Here is a 22,981-nt window from a genome sequence, read left to right on the forward strand (position 1 = left end):
GGGATCTCTACTGAAAAAGCCATCCCTAACTGTTGACGTGTGACCTATACGACTCTTGATGTCCTCAGCCAAACTGCTAGACAATAAGTGATCAGACAACTATTAGATTTTGTTATGGCTAACTCTTTTCCATTCTGAACAGGCAGGTTTTCACCTGGTGCTTGGTGGCATTCAGACTCTAGTAGTCCCTGTCATTGATGAACTGAGCGGAATTGTGGATAGTGACGGTGTTGGGCCCTGATATAATTCAACATCATTGGCCACCACCTCCTAGTGTAGTGGATATCAGGCTGCCAGTGTAAGAGCAAGGCCCTTACATTCTTTTCATTTTTCTTTTCAATGTGAACACAAGCCGTCCAGTTGAGTTCTCATACCTCATCTGTTAAGCCATGCCCAGGAGAGTACTGTTGGCATCTACGCTCTCCCCACTGTTGTTTAACATGTACCTGGCTTCTCTCATGCATCAGTTAAATGGCCTGAGGTTTAGACTCTTCATGTATGTTGATTACACGGATATGCTTGGAAATTATTGGGTAAAAGGCTCAAAGTCATTGGCTTTACATTCCATGCTGGAGCTCACTAAGTTGTAGATGAAACTCAACTATCTTAGATATAATACTTTAGGTCCAAATTTCCTTCACAAACTGTTATGGCAACTCCTTAGAGGCTGTTTTTTTGGAATGTGTCCATGGACACAGCTCTTACCCACAGGTAAAGTCAGGAATCCTGAAATTCCACTAAGCGCTGTACTCCCTCTGTCTAAGATGTTTCAATTGTCAAGTGCCTGTTTTTTTACCATGAGATATATAGTATGTAAAATTACCTTTTCTAACTGCAGCTTATAGGGTTATGATAGTAAACACTTTTGCATCTTTATCTCTGTGACATGGCATATGTGTTTTTTTGCAGCTAAGGCTCTCAAGATTGCAAAAAATGCCATCAGGCCCACTTTTGTCCGTTAGAAGTACAAACCATTAGATACTAAAAACCAAAAGGCACAAACCACAATTCATTTACAATACATTACGCTTGTATTACTTCTGCCTTATTTCTGAATTCCAGTAGTAATCCAAGCGTCAGTATGTCTGCCTTGTTTCTGAATTCCAGGAGTAAGCCAAGCGTCAGTATGGAATACTCCTGATTTGCTTGTGGAAATCAAGAGTGTGAGAAAGTGGATACTTATTTGATTTGGTTAGATATCCTCGTCAAATAATACTAGCACTGTTCCTTACCAGGACCACTTAGGTCTCAATAATTTAAACCAGGAGCTCAGCCCTTGGTATCTGCAACACAGAACAGACAGGCTTAATGTAGGAGAAATATGTAAATCATTTATCAGTATCAAAAAGATAAACATTAGAAAACACAGCAAATTTTAAAATCACAATCCAATATATAAAAATAGAATACATTTTAATAAATGTTCATTTTAATTTCAGTAAATGTGATTGAACAAATAGACACAGAAACAAATATACAGAAAAATGTGAATATTCTGACTTAGGGAAGTGGAGATGGGATTTTTCAAACTTTTACATTTTTCTAGTGCTAAAAGTGCAACGCGTCAACCACGGGTATCTAGTTGAGCTAGACCTGGTCAAAGTCAAAGGATAAAGCTGACCGCAATGGATTGTGAGTCACATACAGTGACCAGGTTCGTCCTGGTGGAAAATGTACCTTCTCAAGTAGTCCTTTTTCAAAAGAATTAGGTCTTCTGCTGGATCTGAAGAGGGACTCATTGACGGCTGCCAGGTGAAGTATAGGACCTCGGTAGGGGTCTCAGCTCTAGTGGCAAGTTTGAGGCTTTCAACGTCAAAGAAGGCAAAACTCAGAGTGGACAAGGTCTGAAGTCGCAGCCCGGGAAGGCGTAGTCATTGTTGGTTTGCTTCTCAGCATTGGTCCCAGTGAAGTCCTCTATGTTAAAATCATTTCAGCGGGGCAAACCATAATGTTGAGTCCAACCTGAGTTTTAATGTCAGATGCTGAAGCTTGCCAACATTCTGGTGGTAGCCTCTGGCACTTTTCGTAGAAAGTTAAAAAAAAGTTTCTAAGTGCCCAGTCCTAAAATGTTGGAGGGGGAAAGAGTACACCCTAACACCATCCAAGAGTCCAGGACCTTTTGGGCACCACGTGGTGGTTGGTATTCAGTCTCCCAGAACTACTATCAGGGTGCAGGGCAAATACAGTTGACATTTGTAGCCTGGGCTCAGCAGAGATTTGGGCTTCTTGCAGCTTCTAGGTTTCTGGAGCTGAACAGGAAGCTAGACAACTAGCCCTTGGAGTCCAGTCTTCTGTCTGGGTGCAAGTGGGGCGCAAGTGCAACCCTTGGGGGTTCTCTTCACAGGATACACAACTGGTGAAGTCCTGCTAATCTATTCCACAGGTCCAAAAGTGTTATGAAGTGGGTACTGGGGGTGCCACTTTTATGCCCAATGCCTGCTTGTGGGAGGTGGAAACTCCTTATCACTCCTTAACTAATGAGGTAAAAAATCCCAAGGGCATTCTACACACATTTGCAGAACTTAGTGTTTGTTTTACTTCAATCTATCCCACAGTGACCATCTCTACCTCAAGCCACTATAGCACCAATCTTTCTTCCTTCGTTCAGAGCTTGGGCACACCCCTGAGGTATGTCCTGGAGAAATAAGGAACTCTCTCTACAGACCAATTCTGGAACAGGTTTTCTCCCATTGGGATTGGTGCCATTCTGTCTACCTGGACAATGGCTGGGGCAGGCCTAGGTGTACGTTAAATCTTCCTGTGACAGTGGATGCCCCTTAAACGCTTGTGCATTTGGTGGGCACCTACCCCAGGCCAACATTTTAGGAGGCTTTCACACCTCATCCTTGGCAAGTTCCTTTTGTTCCCTTTCCTAGCAGTTATTCACATCTGCAGCAGGTGCTAGGTGACAGCTGGGGATTTACTCTGAAAAAGCTACTAGAGACTTTAGGCAAGAAAATTATATCTTTTTAAAAATGGTATTTGCAAAATAGTAATTTATCCAACTTGATTATGAGATTGCATTATAAATTACTATTAATATGAGTATTTCAATCGTGGTTCTACCTCTTCTAAACCTGACGTTATGCAATATAAGGTGTTATAATGAATCTAAGTGCTTTTCTAAGGGAGGGCTAGCTTTGCCCCCAATGAAAAATTACTTTAGAGATTTTTCACTGTCAGGATATGTAAAACGTAAGTACATATGTCCTACAGTTTAAATACCATCCACTCTGCCCTATGGTCTTTTAGGGCCTACCTTAACGGTGACTTATAAGTACTAAAAATATTTTTTTAGGTCTGGCAAAGGGTTATATTGCCAAGTTGAATGTACAGATGCAAAACTGCACACTCAGGCTACAAGGGCAGGCCTGAAGATGTGCTTTGCATCATCTCTTTAGTGGGGAGACAATAGGTGCTGCAGTCCAGTAGTCACATTTATTGCAGTGGCCCTGGGTACACTGGGCACCATATACTATCGACTTATCTGTAAGTTACATAAATCAATTAGGATTTTTAACCAATTTAACAGTTTTAGGGGCCAGAGCAAATGTACTGGGGTATGGTTAGCAGGGTCCCAAAGTAGAGTCCAGAACCCAACAGTATCAGCCCCCAAAAAATTGAGTTGATCATGCAAACCGAAGCATTTTCTTTCAAAAAGTAAGCCAGGAGTAGTACAAAAGTAAGTAACACGTACCCCTAGCAAAAGCTTTGTGAATCAGACCCAAAGCCTAGCACTGACTCCCAGTACAAAAAACACTTTAGATCTAAAATTGCCTGTTTTATTCATTTCAATGTAATTCTCAAAGGTTTTTAGCTTGGAATTTCTGTTTCATTCTCAAAAATAAATGCTAAGATACTTTTCATTATCCTGTCATTTAATTAATTAATTAAGCTATTTTTAGCCCAAGGTTCAACAATGTGGGACTCTTAATCAAAACAAACATTAGTAAAGTCAATGGGTGTCGCTCTTCATGCCAAGCGTGGTCTATTGGTTTGCCAATATCGATCTTTTCCTAAATAGTTGCCAAGCATGCATGCACATGCACAATAGTCAGATTGTAATGTTTTTCCTTTGCTTCATGAATTTGTTTTTTTTAAATGACCACTATGCAAGCATGTGCATGCATGGCAGTCATTATGCTCTTAAGCTTTATGAAAAAACATTAAACAATGGTTCCAATTGAGGTTCCGTGACAATTGTAAGTGGTGTTTTCGACTCGCACGAATATGGTCGAGTCTGGTATCTATGAACCGCAAATGACGAGTTTAGTAAGTATGCGCAGTTTCGCTGTGCTAACTTAAACCGTTCGTTTGTTATGTGGGTTTTTCATCTGTACCCACGGGTTCCATCTTAGATACGGCATCCATTTTGTCTCTTGCCCTCAAGTAGCCAGCGAACGGACGCTGTCCGCTTCGCGACCCTGGGATTCCCAAGAGATTTGCGAAAGACACATGTCCTTTGTAAGTGTCTTTATGACGAGGGGGATGATACTGTAAGGCAGATGGCCCCGCTCGAGGCTCATCTTGCCGTGCCGGTTTATTGTCTCAGCCGTGCATCTCATTAGGCACGTCCCTTTGATGCCTGTATCTCGTGTTTCCCGATACCTCCCCTTTTACACCCTTTCCGATCTCCCCACTGTCTCCGTCTTCCTCTGCACCTGTCTTTGTTCCTATTTCGATCTGTTTTACTGCCGATTGGAATGCACTAATGTTGGGAAGATGGGTTTTTACAGTTGGGAACCGCCAAATGTTTCCGCACTTATGTTCCGGACCTTATGTGTATCAAAGTGACCAAAGCGACCCCTCTGGGGGATAATGGTGGGAACCGGGTTGTAAACCTTTGTGTACCATGTTGTCCTATGGGTAAAAACTGTATAAAAGGAGCGATCCACAGAACCAATTTGAAGCAGTCTCCCCAAGTTGCACGAGTTGTACTTGTCGTGATATCTGTGTTCCCTGCAGCAAATAAACCTTGAATCTTTGACGCCGAAGGAAGTGTCCCGTGTCTCTGTGATTCGTACGCCGGAGCAGGTTACCCACGAAGGTTTCAGGTGTTGTGCCCTGGCACCGCTGGGTCTTAAAGAACCCAGTCCTTCAGTTGGCGCCCAACGTGGGGCTGCATCAGTGGTACCGGTCCAAGCCCGACGATCGTGAGGAACTTCGTGTGAAATCTCCGAGGGAAGGTGCACTCCGCTTCATCGATCCTGTTGTCGAAATAAGTGGCCCGAAGACTTTTCCCGCGAAGATTCCCGCCTCCTGACGGCTGCGACGGACTGCTGCCCTGACTGTAGACCTGTTTTGGCGCCTGGCGTAGACCTTGGTATAGCGAGACGATTGACGGGCCTTCCTGGAGACGCCATCGATCTTTGAGTTAAGTATTTGTGGGTCGCTCCCAGAGTTCTTGGTTGTGGTTACTTAGTGGTTGCATGGTTCCATTGCATTTGTAGTTCTTGGTACTTTGTTGTGTTGTTTGACGACTGCAGCCGCCAAAAACCGAGGGTTTTGTTCTTTGCTGGGACTTGGTAAATCCCGTAACCCTTGAAGTTTGTGAAACTCGGCTAGTGTGCAAGATGCCTGGTCGCAGTACTTTGTTTAGTTGTTTCAGACCTTGTGGTACGGATTCCCGACTGGAGGACTCGTGTCCGATACCTCCGGTTGGAACTCCCACTTATGAACTGTACAGCAAACATGGGCTAGGCCCGATTACTTTTAATGAATACTGGATCAAATACACAAAGAAGGACGGTGACCTTCGCTGGCCACCACATGGTAGCTTCGAGGCCCCGATCTTAGATAATCTAGAGGTTAAATTGTTCGCGAAAAAGTCAAGGCCGGCCATGTTTGATGCCTTTCGGTTGTGGCGTAAAGAAGCCCGACAGAAAGAAATCAGACAGACTAAGCGAAATCAGAGAGATAGCGCTGGTACCATTGTAAAGAAAGCAGAGCAGTTCCAGCATGATAAGGAGGTTAGGGAAAAGGAAGTGTTTGACAGATTACAGCGTATGACTATAGATAAGTGCTATCCTGCTTTGCCTACGGAGTCGGAAAAGAAGGATGAGTCAGTTGAGGATCCTTTAATGTCCTATCTTATGAAATCGCCACCTCCGTACGTACAGGGTACCGCAGCTCCTGTGATTCCCCCTGTACCTGTTCCTGCACCTATTCTTCCTCCGCCTGTTCCTCAACCTGCACCCGTTCTTCCGACTGTTCCTGCTCCTTCGTCTGTTGCTATTCCTACTGCTCCTCCGCTTCCACATACTCCTGCTCCCGCTACTGCTCCTGCTCTATTAACCCCTGCTGTTGTTTCTGTTTCTACTCCTTCACTTGTTAGTCCTGTGTCCTATACTTCTCCCTCTACTCGTAGTCGTAATTCTCCTCTTGCGGCTAGCTTCTTTCATTCGCTCGGACCTGTTCTTGGGTCCGCTGGTTCAGATGGTCCTCAGAGACGTAGTCAGCTTCCAGGTAATAGGGAACGTGCTTCGCTATATAATATGGCGATGGGTTGGATGACGCACCCCCTTAGAAATCCACCACGTGTTGTACTCGACACGTTTTGTCAGTTCAATATACCAACCCAGAGATTTGTGTTCGAGGAAATGTGCAAGGTCCTTCGTGATCAGATATTGGCCGACGCACCTGACGAGGTGCTGACCGCGTTGTCTGATTTACAGCTTCAGTTTTCGGCTGGACTGATAGTGGATACCAACGTTCGACGAGCCGTTGAACGGTTGCTATCTTTTCGTCCCACTCCTATACCTCAAGCCTTGTTTGTTGAGGATATTGAAAGACAGCCAGACGAGTCTGGTCAATTTCCTATGCGAGAAGTTCCACCGGTTTGGATACCACCTAATCCTAATGCCGCTCCTCCGACGACAGTGGGGCATTTCCAGAGAATATGGATACATCTCCCATGGAAACGCTCGGAAGTGTTACAGGTGAAACAATCTTTGCCTGACCCACGCAAAAATCCTACAGGGTATTACAAAGAATTATCGCAGCTCGTAGATGCTACGGTAATGAATCTTGCCGATATCGATATGTTGTTTGGCAATGTCGTACCGCAACCGGTATGGGCTAAGATTCGTCATGAAAACCATCCGAATGAATTAGGTGGTGCTTGGGCTGCCATTGTAGCGGCAGATGCCGGACAAACGGCAGCTGCTAAACCCGACCAGCTGATTGTTGATCTTCCTCAAAGAATTATAACATTAATGAAAACTCTTATGCCAGCTATGAGGGTGAACTGGGACAAATTGTCAGCTTGTAAGCAAAAGAAGGACAAGAGTGTTTCCGACTTCTTTACGAGGTTCGAGGAGGCATTCATTGACCATAGTGGTCAGGATATGAGCACTGAGGGTGGTCAAAGGTTGTTCGTGGATAAATTTGTTTCAAACTTACTGCCCGATTTGAGCAATAAATTAAAGAATTCAGAAAGTGCATGGGCCGTTTCTACCTCAGCTCAGATATTGGCTACGGCACAATATTATGAGAATAGAGAGAAAGAGGAGAGCGACCGTGCTGATAAAAAGACGAAAGAGCTTAAAACTAAAGTGCTGCTTCAGCAAGCGTATCCTCCACGTTCGAATCAGAATAATTCGCAACAAAATAGATCGCAGCCGCAATCGAACCGATCCCAAACTCGTAATGACTCCTCTTCCCAAAGATCCTCGTTAGGGTACAATCAATGTGCTTATTGTAGACAAGAGGGTCACATTAAATTCAATTGTCCTGTTCTAAACGAACGTAATAGTGGTAACTCATCGAGAGGAGGTCGTGGTGGTTCGCAGCAGGCACCACGTGGTAGAGGTCGTGGTGCTCAGAACGATCGTTCAGATAACTCATCGAATTCCGATAATTGTTTTGATCAACGTGGATCGTCGCAAGGACGATCTGCGCAGTACAATGTAGACTATTATTACGTCGATCAGGGAACTGACGACAGTAATTACTAGGACAGCCAAAGACAAGGAGAGGGAGTGGTATCAGTTCCGGTTGATCAGAGAGGGCCTTACGTCGCAGTTGCTACATCGGGCGTCGTTGAGCCTTTTCTGTTGGACACTAGTGCAGCGAAAAGTTCCATTAAGCATTCGAAACTCCCTGGCGCACCTTTGTCTGGCTTAACAAATGTTTCCGTTGGATTCTCTGGCGCCCCTGTTAGCAATCCACGTGAGCTCCGAGCTCCGTTAATTTTGACTACGGGTTGTGGTGAAAATCTTTTGGGCCTGGATTTGCTTAAACGTTTGTATGCAACTTTGTATTGTTCTCCTGCGGGTGTAAAGCTTACGTTGGGAGAGAGGGTTGTCTCTCCCATGTACTTGTCTCTCGATAAGCTTCCACCGGAATTGAGTTCTCTTCCTGCGTCTTTGTGGGCGACAGGTCCCAACGATGTGGGCCTACTTGATATCTCCCCTTATGTTGTTCAGTTGAAATCTAATGTGCGGTTGCCACGTATTCCCCAATATCGTATCTCCCTTGATGGTGAACGAGCACTGTTAGCGATCATTTATGATCTGATCGAGAAAGATGTTATTGAAGAGACTCGGGGAAACGTGTGCAACAGCCCTGTACTGCCCATTCTTAAACGTACAGATCCTTCAAAACCGCCTGTTTATCGCTTTGTTATCGATTTACGGGAGGTGAATAAAATTGTGGTTCCTCAATTCCCCGTTGTGCCTGACATCACGGCGCTACTGACTCTGATTCCAGCTTCTGCATCGTGGTTTTCGGTGATTGACTTGAAAAATGCGTTTTTCAGCATCCCGATTGCCGAGGAGAGCAGAGACCTTTTCGGTTTCTCTCTTGGTGGACGCAGCTTCCGGTTCAAACGCGCTCCTCAGGGCTACTGTGAAAGTCCATCGATTTACAGTCAAGCCTTGAAGGGTCAACTGGTTGCGTTTAGGTTGCCGGTCGGTGCGGCCTTAATCCAATACGTCGACGACTTATTGGTGGCTGCTGATACTCAGGACATTTGCAAAATTGCTACGGTGTCGTTGCTGCAACATCTCTGTGAGTTGAATCATAAGGTGTCCCCTTCTAAACTCCAATATTGTTGTCAAGAAGTAACCTATCTAGGTCACTTATTGTCAAAGGAGGGAAGGAGGTTGACCCCAGAGAGAATTGCAGCAATTGCGCGCATGGCTGTGCCAACAACCCAAAGAGATGTGCGTGCCTTTCTAGGTATCACGTCGTACTGCAGGCAATGGATTCCTAATTTTTCATTGCTAGCGAAACCATTAGTGGCGCTCACGTGCAAGGATGTTTCAACTCCTTTACCATGGACGGAAGAATGTCAGAACAGTTTTTCTGAACTGCGTGATTCATTATGTTCGGCTCCTGTGTTAGGTACTCCTGACTATAGCAAGCCGTTTACATTATATGTTCACGAGAGAGAAGGTTGTGCTTTGAGTGTCTTAACGCAACCTTTTGGTGGTAAGCAGCGTCCATGTGCATATTTTTCCTCGACCTTGGACCCGGTAGCTAGAGCATTGCCGAGTTGTTTGAGAGCAACAGCGGCAGCCGCGGTCTCCATCCGACAATCAGCCGGATTGGTCATGGATAATATGCTTACGGTGATGGTTCCGCATGCAGTCGATACTCTTTTGAATCGGACGAAAACTCAGCACTTGACGAGTGCAAGGTTGTCTGGGTACGAGTTGACGCTGTTGGCAAGCCACATTCAAATAAAACGTTGTAATGTTCTTAACCCGGCAACTTTGTTACCAATTAGCACAGAGTCAGACGAAGTAGCAGAACATGATTGTTACTTGAGGACAGAAGAAGAAACAAAAGGTCGAGTGGACCTTAAAAACACTCCATTGGAAGATCCGGATGGTACACTGTATGTGGATGGGTCATGTTTTAAGTTGCCGAATGGCGATGTGACTACTGCGTATGCTGTTGTAACGTTGAATACTGTTGTTGAGACTGCAAGATTAAATCAGAATTCTGCCCAAGCTGCAGAGCTGATCGCTCTCACTAGAGCGTGTGTGTTAGCGAAAGGGAAACGTGTGAATGTGTTTACCGACAGCCAATATGCATTTGGTGTCGCACATAGTTTTGGACGATTGTGGAGAGAGAGAGGTTTCTTGACGTCGCATGGTACGAAGATTCAGCATGGCCAGCTTGTGAATGATCTTTTGGATGCACTGACGTTGCCTAAACAAGTAGCGATTGTTAAATGTAGTGCGCATCGTAAGGTGACGGATGATGTTGGTCGTGGTAATGCGTTTGCGGATGAGACTGCTAAGGAGACTGCCCGGAACCTTAGCACTCGAATGTATGTGACGAGTTCAGTTAGGTGGCCTACAGAATCGAGCATGTGTGAGGACACTATCGAGAGTGTAAAGGCAATTCAGAATGAGGCCACCGAGGCTGAAAAGACGAAGTGGAAAGAAAGTACGGGAAAGTTGGATGCGAATGGTTGTTGGATTGATTTGTCTGATCAGAAAAGATGGATGTTACCGGATGCATATGTGCTGGCCGTTGTGACAATGGCGCATGGGTTAGCACATATTAGCACGAAAGGTATTTGTAAGTTGTTGTCTCCTGTATGGAAGAATGATGGTATCACGAAATGTGCTGAACGTCTGGTGAAGAATTGTATGGTGTGCATGATGTACAATCCTGGCAAAGGAACCCCAACTCCTCCTGGCAGTTTTGCTCCCCCTTCATGTCCCTTTGAGGTGATCCAATTGGACTTCATCCATATGGAGCGATGCAATAACCTGAAATACGTCTTAGTTGTGGTTTGCGCATTCTCCCGATGGATCGAGGCTTATCCTCTCAAAGACAATACTGCTTTGTCTACTGCGAAAATCCTACTGAAGGAATATTTTCCTCGGTATGGAATGCCTAGAGTTGTGTGGTCAGATAACGGAAGTGAGTTTGTGGGTAGTGTGATGAAGAGTGTGTGTAAGGGCCTTGGAATTAATCAGAAATTCCACAGCGCCAATCATCCCCAGTCAGCTGGTTTGGTTGAAGGGTATAACGGCACCCTTAAACTAAAGCTAGCGAAGATTCAGGCTACGACTGGTCTTTCGTGGCCTGACGCTTTACCTTTAGCATTACTGTCAACTAGGGCGACTGTACACTCCCGAGTAGGGCTTAGTCCCTATGAAATAGTGTTCGGTCGTCCTGCGAATGTTTGGGGGGTTCCTAGGCCAGGTATTTTTTGTGATCTTGAGTATCCAATGTTGATCGATTATCTTCATGACTTGACTGCTAAACTGAGGTTAATTCACCAACAGGTTCACGAAGCATTGCCGACACGGACGGAGGGTCCAGGCCACCAGCTCCAGCCCGGAGATTGGGTGGTGACGCGGAACTTTTCGCGCAAGAACAACTTGGACCCGAGGTTCACCGGACCCTACCAGGTCCTCCTTGCCACGAGAACTGCAGTTCGTCTTGAGGGGCGGAAGAATTGGGTGCACGCCACCCACACGAAGAAAGTCCCCATCCCGTTGCCAGCAGACTCGTGGGTGAGGAAAGGCATTGCATCAACTGAAACCGAAGGATTGCCGGCGTTTGTACCTTTCAGCGACGCACAACCTGTCGGAGAATCCTCAGTGCAGCAGAGAGACACTGTTGAACAATTGTCATCAAAAGACTCAAGACCAGAACATTCAGCTGATCAACAGGACGCTGTCCCTTCAACGGATCCTTTGTTTGACGAACAGACACGTCCTGGGAAAACCCGATACTTTTTGCGATCTAGCACTAAAGACTAATAAAAGATCCTGCTTTGCTGTATTGACAACTGCATTATCCCGTTTTCCGTGATCAGTTTTGAACATTCATATTATTGTGATTATTCCTGTATATATACATTGAGCTTTATTCCTTATACTTTTTGCTTCCACAGCCGAGAGACATTGTTTTGCATACATATATATTGTGCATTAAAGGCCGTAGGGCCGCGCGCGTACTTCCTTCTGGATAGTAGGTCTTGACGCTAGGTTAAAGACCGTCGGTTCCTGGGAACTCCTAGGGATTGACTATTGCTACACAGAACGAAGTGCGTCAAGAAACGTTGCGGACGGTCATAGGGAATGGCATTCTCGAAGTTGATGGATTTGGAAGGAGCTCAGGCTCATAGATTCAAGCTGCAGCAACTCAGTCGCACCAAATGTTTTATATTCCAAATATTCGTATTGTTCTTGACTGCTTCTGCATTATTGGCGGGTGGGGTGTATTACACGATGTTTTACTTCTTACCTTCTGCTACACCTACTCCTACCCCTGACCCTAAACTTACCTCCACTGCTTCTCCTCATTCCTTTCACATCTTACCTGAACACGAACAGGCTAGACGTGCAGAATTCCGCAATAATTCCTTTATTCAGCTCCTTCATCAGCATCAGTTAGTGGTTAACACTACAAATTGTTGGGTGTGTGGGTTGATGCCACATACTACGGAGAAGGGAATTCCATATCTGGTGTTACCGTATAGTTCCCAAGGGTCTGCCCGAGCATTTCAGACAATGTTTCGAAGCGCACTGGGTTTCCACCCCATTCGAGAACCACGTTCCCCCTACTCTGGTCCTACCTCGTATCAAAAACCTTTGTCGATAGCAATAGAGGATTTAGATAGCGATATCTATGATCCCTCGCTTATTCCCGAAGAAGAGGTACAAGCCTATAGGGTCCTAAGTAGAGGCGAATATAGTGTGTTCACCAGTGAAAAGCAGCTTAAAAGCTCGCCTCCGATATGGGTCGTGCCCCACATTGGTAATTTTTGTCTCATAGGTCGTGGCCGAAGATCGCAAGCCCAACTTGGAGCGAGTGCTTGCACTGAAAATTACATTCTGCCGATGGTCTCGTCCCCTGTGTTTCTGGCTGCCAAGGGTACATACTTTATCTGCCATGATCGTGCATACGCATGGTTGCCCGCTGACTTCATGGGCTCATGTTTCATTGCAAATCTGTTGCCTCCGACGTTCACTGTAGAGGCCGATTATCATAAGACTAGAGTTGTGAGAGGCGTAATTAGCGAAGAGGACACTGCCGGTCAAGAGGCAGGAGACTTTTTCAAGGGTTTCCTCCCGTTTTGGGGACCTATGGTTAATAGTAGGAACCTGAGACAGTTGACTCGAGTGGTAGAATCGACAGCTAATATTACTGCCAGTGCCCTTGGTAATATCACCACTGAACTTCAGGCGGATAGGCTTATGACGTTACAAAACCGTATGGTTTTAGATGTCATCTTAGCAGATCGAGGTGGGGTATGTAAGGTGATCCATTCGAGCTGCTGCATTTTCATTCCAGATAATGCTCCGACTGTCTATCAAGCCATCTCAAAGTTGCATAAGATCTCCGAATCCGTACACGTGGATGTAGGGGATTGGACGCTACTTGGATGGTTTTGGGGCCTGATGTCGACTTGGGGTTGGAAGATTCTGATGATCATCGGAGTTGTTGTGGTGTTCCTGTTCACATGTTGCCTTTGTGTGCAGTGCGGTCCTGCCTTATGTAGCCTCTGTGCTACAACGTGTATGAGACAGCCACCTGTTACCAAGGGGACTCGGTTGGACAGAGCTATGCTACAGCAACATCTCGATGGTCTGATGAATATCGAATATGATTCCGACTAGTGCTTGCCTACATGAGGGCAAAAGGAGCGTCTGAGGTTCCGTGACAATTGTAAGTGGTGTTTTCGACTCGCACGAATATGGTCGAGTCTGGTATCTATGAACCGCAAATGACGAGTTTAGTAAGTATGCGCAGTTTCGCTGTGCTAACTTAAACCGTTCGTTTGTTATGTGGGTTTTTCATCTGTACCCACGGGTTCCATCTTAGATACGGCATCCATTTTGTCTCTTGCCCTCAAGTAGCCAGCGAACGGACGCTGTCCGCTTCGCGACCCTGGGATTCCCAAGAGATTTGCGGAAGACACATGTCCTTTGTAAGTGTCTTTATGACGAGGGGGATGATACTGTAAGGCAGATGGCCCCGCTCGAGGCTCATCTTGCCGTGCCGGTTTATTGTCTCAGCCGTGCATCTCATTAGGCACGTCCCTTTGATGCCTGTATCTCGTGTTTCCCGATACCTCCCCTTTTACACCCTTTCCGATCTCCCCACTGTCTCCGTCTTCCTCTGCGCCTGTCTTTGTTCCTATTTCGATCTGTTTTACTGCCGATTGGAATGCACTAATGTTGGGAAGATGGGTTTTTACAGTTGGGAACCGCCAAATGTTTCCGCACTTATGTTCCGGACCTTATGTGTATCAAAGTGACCAAAGCGACCCCTCTGGGGGATAATGGTGGGAACCGGGTTGTAAACCTTTGTGTACCATGTTGTCCTATGGGTAAAAACTGTATAAAAGGAGCGATCCACAGAACCAATTTGAAGCAGTCTCCCCAAGTTGCACGAGTTGTACTTGTGGTGATATCTGTGTTCCCTGCAGCAAATAAACCTTGAATCTTTGACGCCGAAGGAAGTGTCCCGTGTCTCTGTGATTCGTACGCCGGAGCAGGTTACCCACAAAGGTTTCAGGTGTTGTGCCCTGGCACCGCTGGGTCTTAAAGAACCCAGTCCTTCACAATGCATCCATGCACAAGCTTGGCGGCCCTCTTGCAATGGTTTTCAAGAAGCTTAGGAAAGCCATTATAAGATGGCCGTCGTCTATGTGCGTGAAAGCTTTGCATCCATCTTGAATTTTTTTTTTTTTTCATTGTAGATGGTCAAGTGAGGTTATTAACTTTGCCAATGCTTGTAATGTAGATCAACAAACGTTGGTAAAGTCAAAAGTACAAGCAGCTGTGCTGTCTCTGCACTATATGTGTTTGCTGTTTGGATGTAGTAGTGGACTAATAACTTGAGATCTCTGACAGACATACACAGCTGTCTGTGGGTGAGACCTAAAAAGGAAACATCATTATTATTCTCTGCAGAACACTTAAGGCAAGACTTATTGATCTTTTGTAGTTGTGTTTTTATCTGTCCAGTAATAGCTCAACTAAAGCTTTCCACACATGCTCAGTCATCCTGAATTCTCAACAGACCTTCTGTGTGGGTGAGTCCAGGTTAAATGAACCAAGTTGAATAGAACAGAGAAGAACAAAACTGAATATTTCATTGGGCCTAAGGAAGAGGAAACTTAGCGTGGAAATGTATTTTCAATGTGAAGGACGAAAAATAAAAATAAAAATCATCTTGATCCTGATATTGTGATGTTTAAAAAAAAATCCTAACCTTCGGACGGAAATTTTCGCACTGTTGGCATCAGCAGTCGAAGCGTTTTATGACATAGTTATACCTCAGAAAACGTTGAAAAAATGGTTACATTGCCTCGAGTACGCCTGTGTTTTTTGTGCCTCAAGATTGAAGTTGTGTACTCGAGCATGAGTTGGCATAAACCTCGTGCCCGAGGTTTGCCATTTTTTTGTGGCTCGACTCCCTCCACTCAGGCATTGAATAAGGTAATAACGACAAAATCATGTTTTAATTTTCTATAAAATACTATACTTTTTGTAAATCATTCAAAAATGTCTAGAACCTCAAAGCACACATTTGCTTCGACTCCGACTGCACACTAATTATCATGGCTTTAGTATTTTTTTTTTTAGACACTTGTTTGAGAGGAACATTTTGTTCATAAAATGACAGATCTGGTGCAATAGGAAATAATCACTTTACAGTGTCATTTTCATGAGCTTTTTATTAATTTAAAGCTTGCCAAAGATATAGATAGTCACATCGAAAGCATCGGAATCTGCAACAATGAATTCCCCTCGCAAAGCTTTGTACTTAAAACTAGTCACCAACAATATCTTAATTCCAACTGGATTTTGTCTTTTGACATTTTTCTTGCAAATGAAATAAATCCCTTTTGTTTTGTCAAGAAAACTTTTATCCACCTCACTACTGCCTGACAAGGGAACAGATGGCAATTTAAGGGGAGAATTTATGGGAGCCACATTCTTAATGTTGCATAAAGAAAAGAAAAAGACGCACATCAAAACCACTGACAAATGTACTTGCTAATATTAATGCACTCCCCATTCATCCAATATGCTGCCTAATTGCTTTTCTGTACATAATAATGTGGCACCTGCTGCTCAACATTGCAAGCGCATCAGGATCCCTCCAAAGTCAAACAGCTCTGCAACTGGCCCTCTCCCAGTGATAAATGTGGAGCACTGTATCACGCACTCTTCCTGTCAGCGGCGTAATTAAAATTTTATACTTACAGAAAAAGATAGTAAACAATCAGCTCTTAAATGGATTCACAAGAGGAACTCTTGTTGCGGCCAACTTTATGATTGGTATGCATCGTGTAGGGCTAATACTGCCGTGACAATTCTAAGAGGAAATATTGGTAAAAACGCGGGCTTTCTTTCGCTCACGGGTGTGCCCAGAGGTCTGACCTTCTTCTTTCCTCAGCCCGTATGTTGTGTCTCGAGCTGTGGCTCCTGAGGCTCTCTGCCAGGGCCGGACTGGCCATAGCTAGCACCGCGCGTTTCCCCAGTGGGCCGCTAGGGTGGGGGCCGGTTTTGAGTCCCTGGGAGGTGTTTTTGTTACTGGGGGCCGGCTATATGGGCCACGGTAACTAAATCGGCCGAAACTGGCCCTTGCAAACAGCTCGGCGGCACCCCCTCAGCCCCCGCAGGGGGGCCAGCCGAGCAGTGTGCCATGACCAGTTTCGTTTCAAAGTCCGGCCCTGCTCTCTACACTGTGTACACAAATATGAAACAAGCTGTATATATGGTGATAATGAATGCCTCCATAGTTAGACCATGCACATTAGTTATATGAAATAAGCAGTGGTCAATGGCATAACTCAAAATGATGTGCGCCCCCTCAGTAAGTGTATTTAATGTATTTGTTGATTGCCTGCAGTTGCTGCCAATGATCATGGTGCTAAAGCCATGTACGCCCACCAAGCAGCCTCAGAGCAAAACATTTTTGACTGGCAATATTTCATGTCCTTGGTGGTAAATTAGGGCAACGTTTGGTCCAAGAACCTTTTATTATCACAGTTAAAAAGGAGATGGTAATGTGTGACAAGAACCTTTCTGCATATTTGTTATGTGACATTGTGCAGTGTTAGTGATGTGTTATGTTTTTTTTTATGCTGCTATGTTTATGTGATTTATTCTTGCAATGTGATGATGTTGTGTTATACTATGGTTGCTGTTTTGGGTGCGGGCCTTATTTTATTTGTTCTTCGCCCTCCTATGCTTTAATTGTGGGATTATGTTGCTCTGTCTATGTGATTGTGCTATTTTTTGTTGATTTCTTCAGTTTTGTCAACAAACCTTATACATTTCTAGTCAGAAGCATCATTTAAAGTTCCAGTGACAAACAACCTTTTACCACTGTCAAGCGGGGTAAAACTGTGCAGCCCCAATTCTTCAACAGCAGTCAGCCTAAAACTGTGGCAGAGACCTCTCTTAAATTAGCACTTGCAATGCTCACTTTAAATGGTATGGCCCCTTTTGAAAAAAAGGACATAGGTAAAGTAGGGAGCCCGTGAAAGAGAATGGAACAGTCTTGAGCTTCTGCCAGAAATAAGTAATCATATGTGGATCTGATATGAATAGTGATAGGGCAAGTACCCACGTTGCAGACTTGTAGATACAAAGCACAGTGAAGAGACAGATTAAGACCAGAAGATTATTGTAGGACATTATGGTGCGAAATCTTTCCGAATGAAGACAGGACCATGGTCGTGATAAGAACAATGTTCAATTCATAATACTTTGGAAATTAATGGCCTGATTCACAAAGGTAAACTTACACTTTTGTGTAAGTTTACAATTTTGTTGCTATTCACAAACTCCGTATTAATGGTAAATTTGCAACTGTGGATACTCCACAATCTGGGTGGGGAACTTTGCACCAAGACATTTTAAGGCATGGGCAGTGGAATTTGGCGCAGGGCCCCAGTCTTTCAATCAGCCCCCTGAGAACAGCCAGATTGGTTCAAATAGTGTCGTGTTCATGCTGTTGGCTGGGCGGCACACCAAAACACTGGACACAGGTTAGTCGGGCATCTCCTTTATTTTCATATTATACAGCGTCCAGTCAGCACGTCCTTACTCGTCTCTGTCCTAGTCATTGTCTGTCCCCTTTCCTGTGTCGTCACCGGATCTGGTGTCCGGTGGCCTGGTCACTCTGTCTGAGGACCCACAGGGTCCTAACGCCCTACTGTCCGTCGCCCACACTGTCGGAACACGACATCTCCCCCCTTGTTGCAAACAAATGTTCGTGACGCATTTACCATAGTCCTCATTCACAGTCATATTGATGGAGGTGAACGAAACGAGAGAGAGAGAGAGAGAGAGAGAGAGAGAGAGAGAGAGAGAGAGAGAGAGAGAGAGAGAGAGAGAGAGAGAGAGAGAGAGAGAGAGAGAGAGAGAGAGAGAGAGAGAGAGAGAGAGAGAGAAAGAGAGAGAGTGAACTTGTCACTCTACATCTCTTCAATGAGTCTCTGTTATTTACTGAATGTCCTTCGTGATCTAGTGTCTCCATCGCTTCCTTGTCCTCAATCTTTCTCCTTCTATGTGGCTGCAGTTGCCGCTGCCATTTCTTCTTCATCCGCCTTTAGCTCCTTGAAACGCTATCTTTTCCTTGTTGTTTGTTGTCGGTCGGAAACAGCCATTATCATCGATCCTTTCACTTTCGTCACCGCCAGTGAATCTTTGGAGAACCTGTTGTCTGAATATCGATATTGTTTCTTTCTGTCTCACCACCTCTGGTCCTGGCCGTGCAGTGTCTCTTGCCTTGATCTTCCTTGGTGGCGCCTGTCCGCTCTGCTCATTGTTTGTCTTTGTCCTTTCCTGCTGTTTCTCCTGCGCCAAAGTCCTCTCACGTTGCTCCTTTTTACCCATTTTATTTCCTTTGTCTTTGTGTCTTTCCTTTTGTTTTCTTTTCTTCTATGTTCTCCTTTTCTCTTTTCTGTTTCTTTGGTGATCTTTGTCCCTCTTTTCTTTGTTAATTCTCTTTTCTGTCCTTTCCTCTATTTGGCCTTATCTCTGGCTTTTCCTTTATTTATTTATTTATTTATTTTTTTGTCCCTTTTTTTTCTTTTCTTATTCGGCCTCTTCTGGGCTTTCCTAGTCTTCTTCTTCTTTATTTCCTTGTTTTCTTATATTTGCATCCTTCCTGCAACTTATTCTTATTTTTATGTCCGTCCTTTTGTTTTCTTTTCTTTTGTCTTTATTCTTCCTTCTTTTCTTCTTCTTTTCTGCTTTCCTTTTGTCCTTTCTCTTTATCCTCTTTTCTCTTTTATCTCTATTTTCCTCTTCTCTTTCTTCCTTTCTCTTTTCTCTCTATTTTCTTCTTATCTCTATCTTCTCTCTTCTTTTCTTCTTCTTTTCTCTTTATTTTCTTCTTATCTCTTTATCTTCTTTCTGCCTCTTTATTTTCTTCTTTTCCCTTTATCTTCTTTCTTCTTTTCTCTATATTTTCTCTTTATCTTCTTTCTTCTTTTCTTCTTCTTTTCTCTATATTTTCTCTTTATCTTCTTTCTTCCTCTTTATTTTCTTCTTTACTCTTTATCTTCTTTCTTCTTTTCTACTTTTTCTTTATGTCCTTTCCTTTCTGTGTTATTTCTCTTTTCTGTCTTTTATTTAGCCTTCTCTGGTTTATTTATTTAGCCTTCTTTCTTTATCTGTTCGTTTCTCTTTTATTTCCTCTTTTTCTTCTTCTTCTTTTGTTCTCTTGCTTTATCTTCCTTTCTCTTTTGTCTCTTTTTGCCTTTTTTCCTTTGTGCTCTTTTGTCCCTTTTTCTTCCTTTGTTTTAATTTATTTGTCCTCTTCTGGGCTATCTTTGTCCTTTTCCTTTTGTTCTCTTCTTTTTCCTTGTGCAATTTATTTGTCTCTTTATTTTACTTCTTTGTTTTCTCCTCTTCTTTATATCTCTTTTCTTTTCTTATATATGCCTCTTTCTGGCACTTATTTCTTCTTTCTTTTCACTTTCTTTGTATTCTTGCCTTTTGTATTCTCTTTTGGTGCCCTTTGTTTTTGTCTGTTCTTTGTTTCATCCACTTTTTCCTTTATTTCCTTTATTTCTTCGATCTTTGCGCTGTGCCTGACTCTATAAAATGGCCGCCGACGTTTCCTTTAACTTCATTGGCTCCTGCGCCTGTTCTTAAGATGGCCGCCGGCGTTCTCGCGAGACTTCGCGTCTAATCAATGCGATGCCTGACTCCAAGATGGCCGCCGTCTTTTTCTTCACGGTGATTGGTTCGCGCGCCTGACTTCAAAATGGCCGCCGAGACTCTCGCGAGAGCTCGCGCCAATTTCCTTTCACTTCGCGCTTTCTACACGGCGCTTACCGGAGCCAGCAGTCTTCTTCTCCTCATCAGTCGGGGTGAGCTCCCGCTTTGCTGCATTTCTTCAGGGCACTTTTTCTTCTTTTCTGCACGACGCGATCCAGGGTGGGCTCCTGAATTAAGATCGCCCATTTTCTTCATCCGATGGGCACACGTCCGGTTCACTCCCTTCGTCGCCAGTTGTCGTGTTCATGCTGTTGGCTGGGCGGCACACCAAAACACTGGACACAGGTTAGTCGGGCATCTCCTTTATTTTCATATTATACAGCGTCCAGTCAGCACGTCCTTACTCGTCTCTGTCCTAGTCATTGTCTGTCCCCTTTCCTGTGTCGTCACCGGATCTGGTGTCCGGTGGCCTGGTCACTCTGTCTGAGGACCCACAGGGTCCTAACGCCCTACTGTCCGTCGCCCACACTGTCGGAACACGACAGTTTCTTATAATTTATTTTAATGTGGGCTATTTGTAAGAGTCTATTACAGACATTTTGCAAACAAATGAAGTATTTATGTTCATACTAAATAAATCTTCTTCAATTCAATTCATGCAACATCCATGAAAAAGTTTCTCTTAAATCAAAACAGGACCTCACATATGGGAAAAGGGAGGGTGTGATAGAGATTATTGGCAGTAACATTAGTTAGCTGCTGCTGTGTTACAATATTGAAAGCATATATCACAATCCCTCAATATTAGATGTAAACACATTTAGAATTTGGCAGTGACCTGGCCAAAGAGGGTGTGAAAGAGGTGAAATTGGATCATAAATTTAAAGCGCTTCTGAACAGGGGCCCCCAAAATACGGTTGGCCCAAGGCCCCCAAAACCCTTAAGATGTTCCTGCTTTGCACCTAAAAAGATAGGGCAGGCCTATCTTTTTACTTGCAATATTCTATGCCCTACTACGTAGTGTCTGCAGTCATCAACATGCTATTAATTTGACATTTGTGAATAGAAATAAAAAGTAAATTTAAACAGTATAAGTTTACCTTTGTGAATCAAGTACTATATGTTTGAAGGGAAACAGCATAAACCACGCAGTCTGAACAACGGATGGCATAAAAACGCAGGAATAACCATGGACGTCTAAACCTTGCATATGCTTTTACCACGTATCTGCGTGGTTTAGACGTCCATGGTAGTTAGCGCTCTAGGCCCGGATGGAGGAGATCTGGGCAGAGGGTCGGAAGTGAGTTCATGCCTGGACGTGAATTCTTGCTGGTGCGAGGAACTTGGTGAGTACGATTTTTTAAATTACTTTTTTGGGGGGGATGAGGTTGTTTTTAGGACTCGGGTTGGGGGGCTGGATAGTTGGGACATGGGATAGTATACTTTTTTACAGCAGTTGGGCGGTTTTAGGGCTGGATAGTTGAGACAGGGGTTAGGATACTTTTTTTTACAGCTGAGGCGGTTTTAGGGCTTAGGGAGGGGGGCTGAGGTATTTTTTAGTTATGGGGCAAAGGTTTAGGGCTCAGGGGAGAGAGCGGGTCAGAGTCAAGCTCTGGGGTAAAGGACAAAGGGATTAGGGTCAGTGGTCACAGCTGGTGGGTGGTTTTAGGGCTTAGGGCGGGGCCTGGGGAGTTTTTTTTGTTATAGGGTAAACAACAACAGTGCCAATCACTGCCCCCACCTGTGCACCTAGCACAGTGACTCCTTTTCTGTGCTTCCCAGTCATGGTTTTTGATCCAGCTAGCACCACCCCAGTCATGGAGGAACCAGGTCCCAGTGGGAGGGTGCAGTCTATGCCAAGGGCACATAGCTGGGTAGGCATGCATTGTTGGGGGGAAAATGTGGGACCCCAGAGTGAGCCCACTGACGAGACACTAACACAGAGGCAGCCATCACCCAAGTCCTGGTAGTATCCAGGACTCACAAAGTGTGCCAGCTTCTGACCGAAATCCAGGAAAAGAAGGAACTGCAGCAGGACACGTACCAGGAGTTTGCTGACATCCACACTGAAATGGCCCACATCCACACTGAGGTGGCCGGCTTCCACAAGGATGTGGCTGGTATCCACCTCAAGGGGGATGGCCTCTGTAAAGCGGTGGCCTCCCTGGCTGGGGTGCTGAGGAATATAAACACCACCTTCTGCAGGGCTTTTCCCCTTCATCTACTCCTTCTTGTGACCCAAGTATGTCTGCACCATCAACATGTGCCACAGCCACAGGAACTGAGGCCCTGACAGAGCATGATACACCCGCAACCACCCCTGTCTCAGCAGCTCCAGACCCCCCATCTGTCCGGCAAAGGGGACGTCCACGGAAACAGACAGGAGCTCAAGATGGCAAGACACCCACCACCGCCAGAAAGAAACCTCACCCCTGATGTTATTCTATGTGTGCTACACATTCACTTTATTGACTAATACTGCCCACTTTTCCATATCTGATGGGAGGATGAACTTTGGAATCCAGAACAAATGGATTATACTAAATGTTTTCATTAACCTTGACTGAAGACTTCTTGGGCTTGTTCTCTCAAAATAAAAACACACATCAGCATTGCCTCCTGTTGTAATTGGCACATATAACATTGCGAATGCACTACCATGTGAACGTCTAAATTAGGGCTTCTAGAAGCCTAGATATGTCTGTAGAAAATCTAAACATCAGAATGACAAACATGTCACAATGCCACATATATACAAGTGTCTGGGCGTACAACATCTTTATTCTATAGTTCAAATCATAGGCTGACATGATGTC

General features: G+C 44.6%; 1 protein-coding gene across 1 annotated transcript in view; it reads left to right on the forward strand.

Moving 5' to 3' along the window:
• LOC147708887 (uncharacterized) overlaps window positions 1-20,709 on the forward strand; it is a 178,018-nt gene extending 157,309 nt beyond the window's left edge. Inside the window, exons 2-3 of the mRNA XM_086925799.1 lie at window positions 18,517-19,790; window positions 20,460-20,709. Coding sequence (XP_086781925.1) covers window positions 18,517-19,601 — 1,085 coding nt within the window. The 3' untranslated portion in view covers window positions 19,602-19,790; window positions 20,460-20,709. The remainder of the gene's footprint in view (window positions 1-18,516; window positions 19,791-20,459) is intronic.
• The last annotated feature ends 2,272 nt before the right edge of the window (window positions 20,710-22,981 follow it).

The sequence above is a fragment of the Lissotriton vulgaris genome, chromosome 6 (genome assembly GCF_964263255.1).
Source record: "Lissotriton vulgaris chromosome 6, aLisVul1.2, whole genome shotgun sequence".
Lineage (NCBI taxonomy): Eukaryota > Metazoa > Chordata > Amphibia > Caudata > Salamandridae > Lissotriton > Lissotriton vulgaris.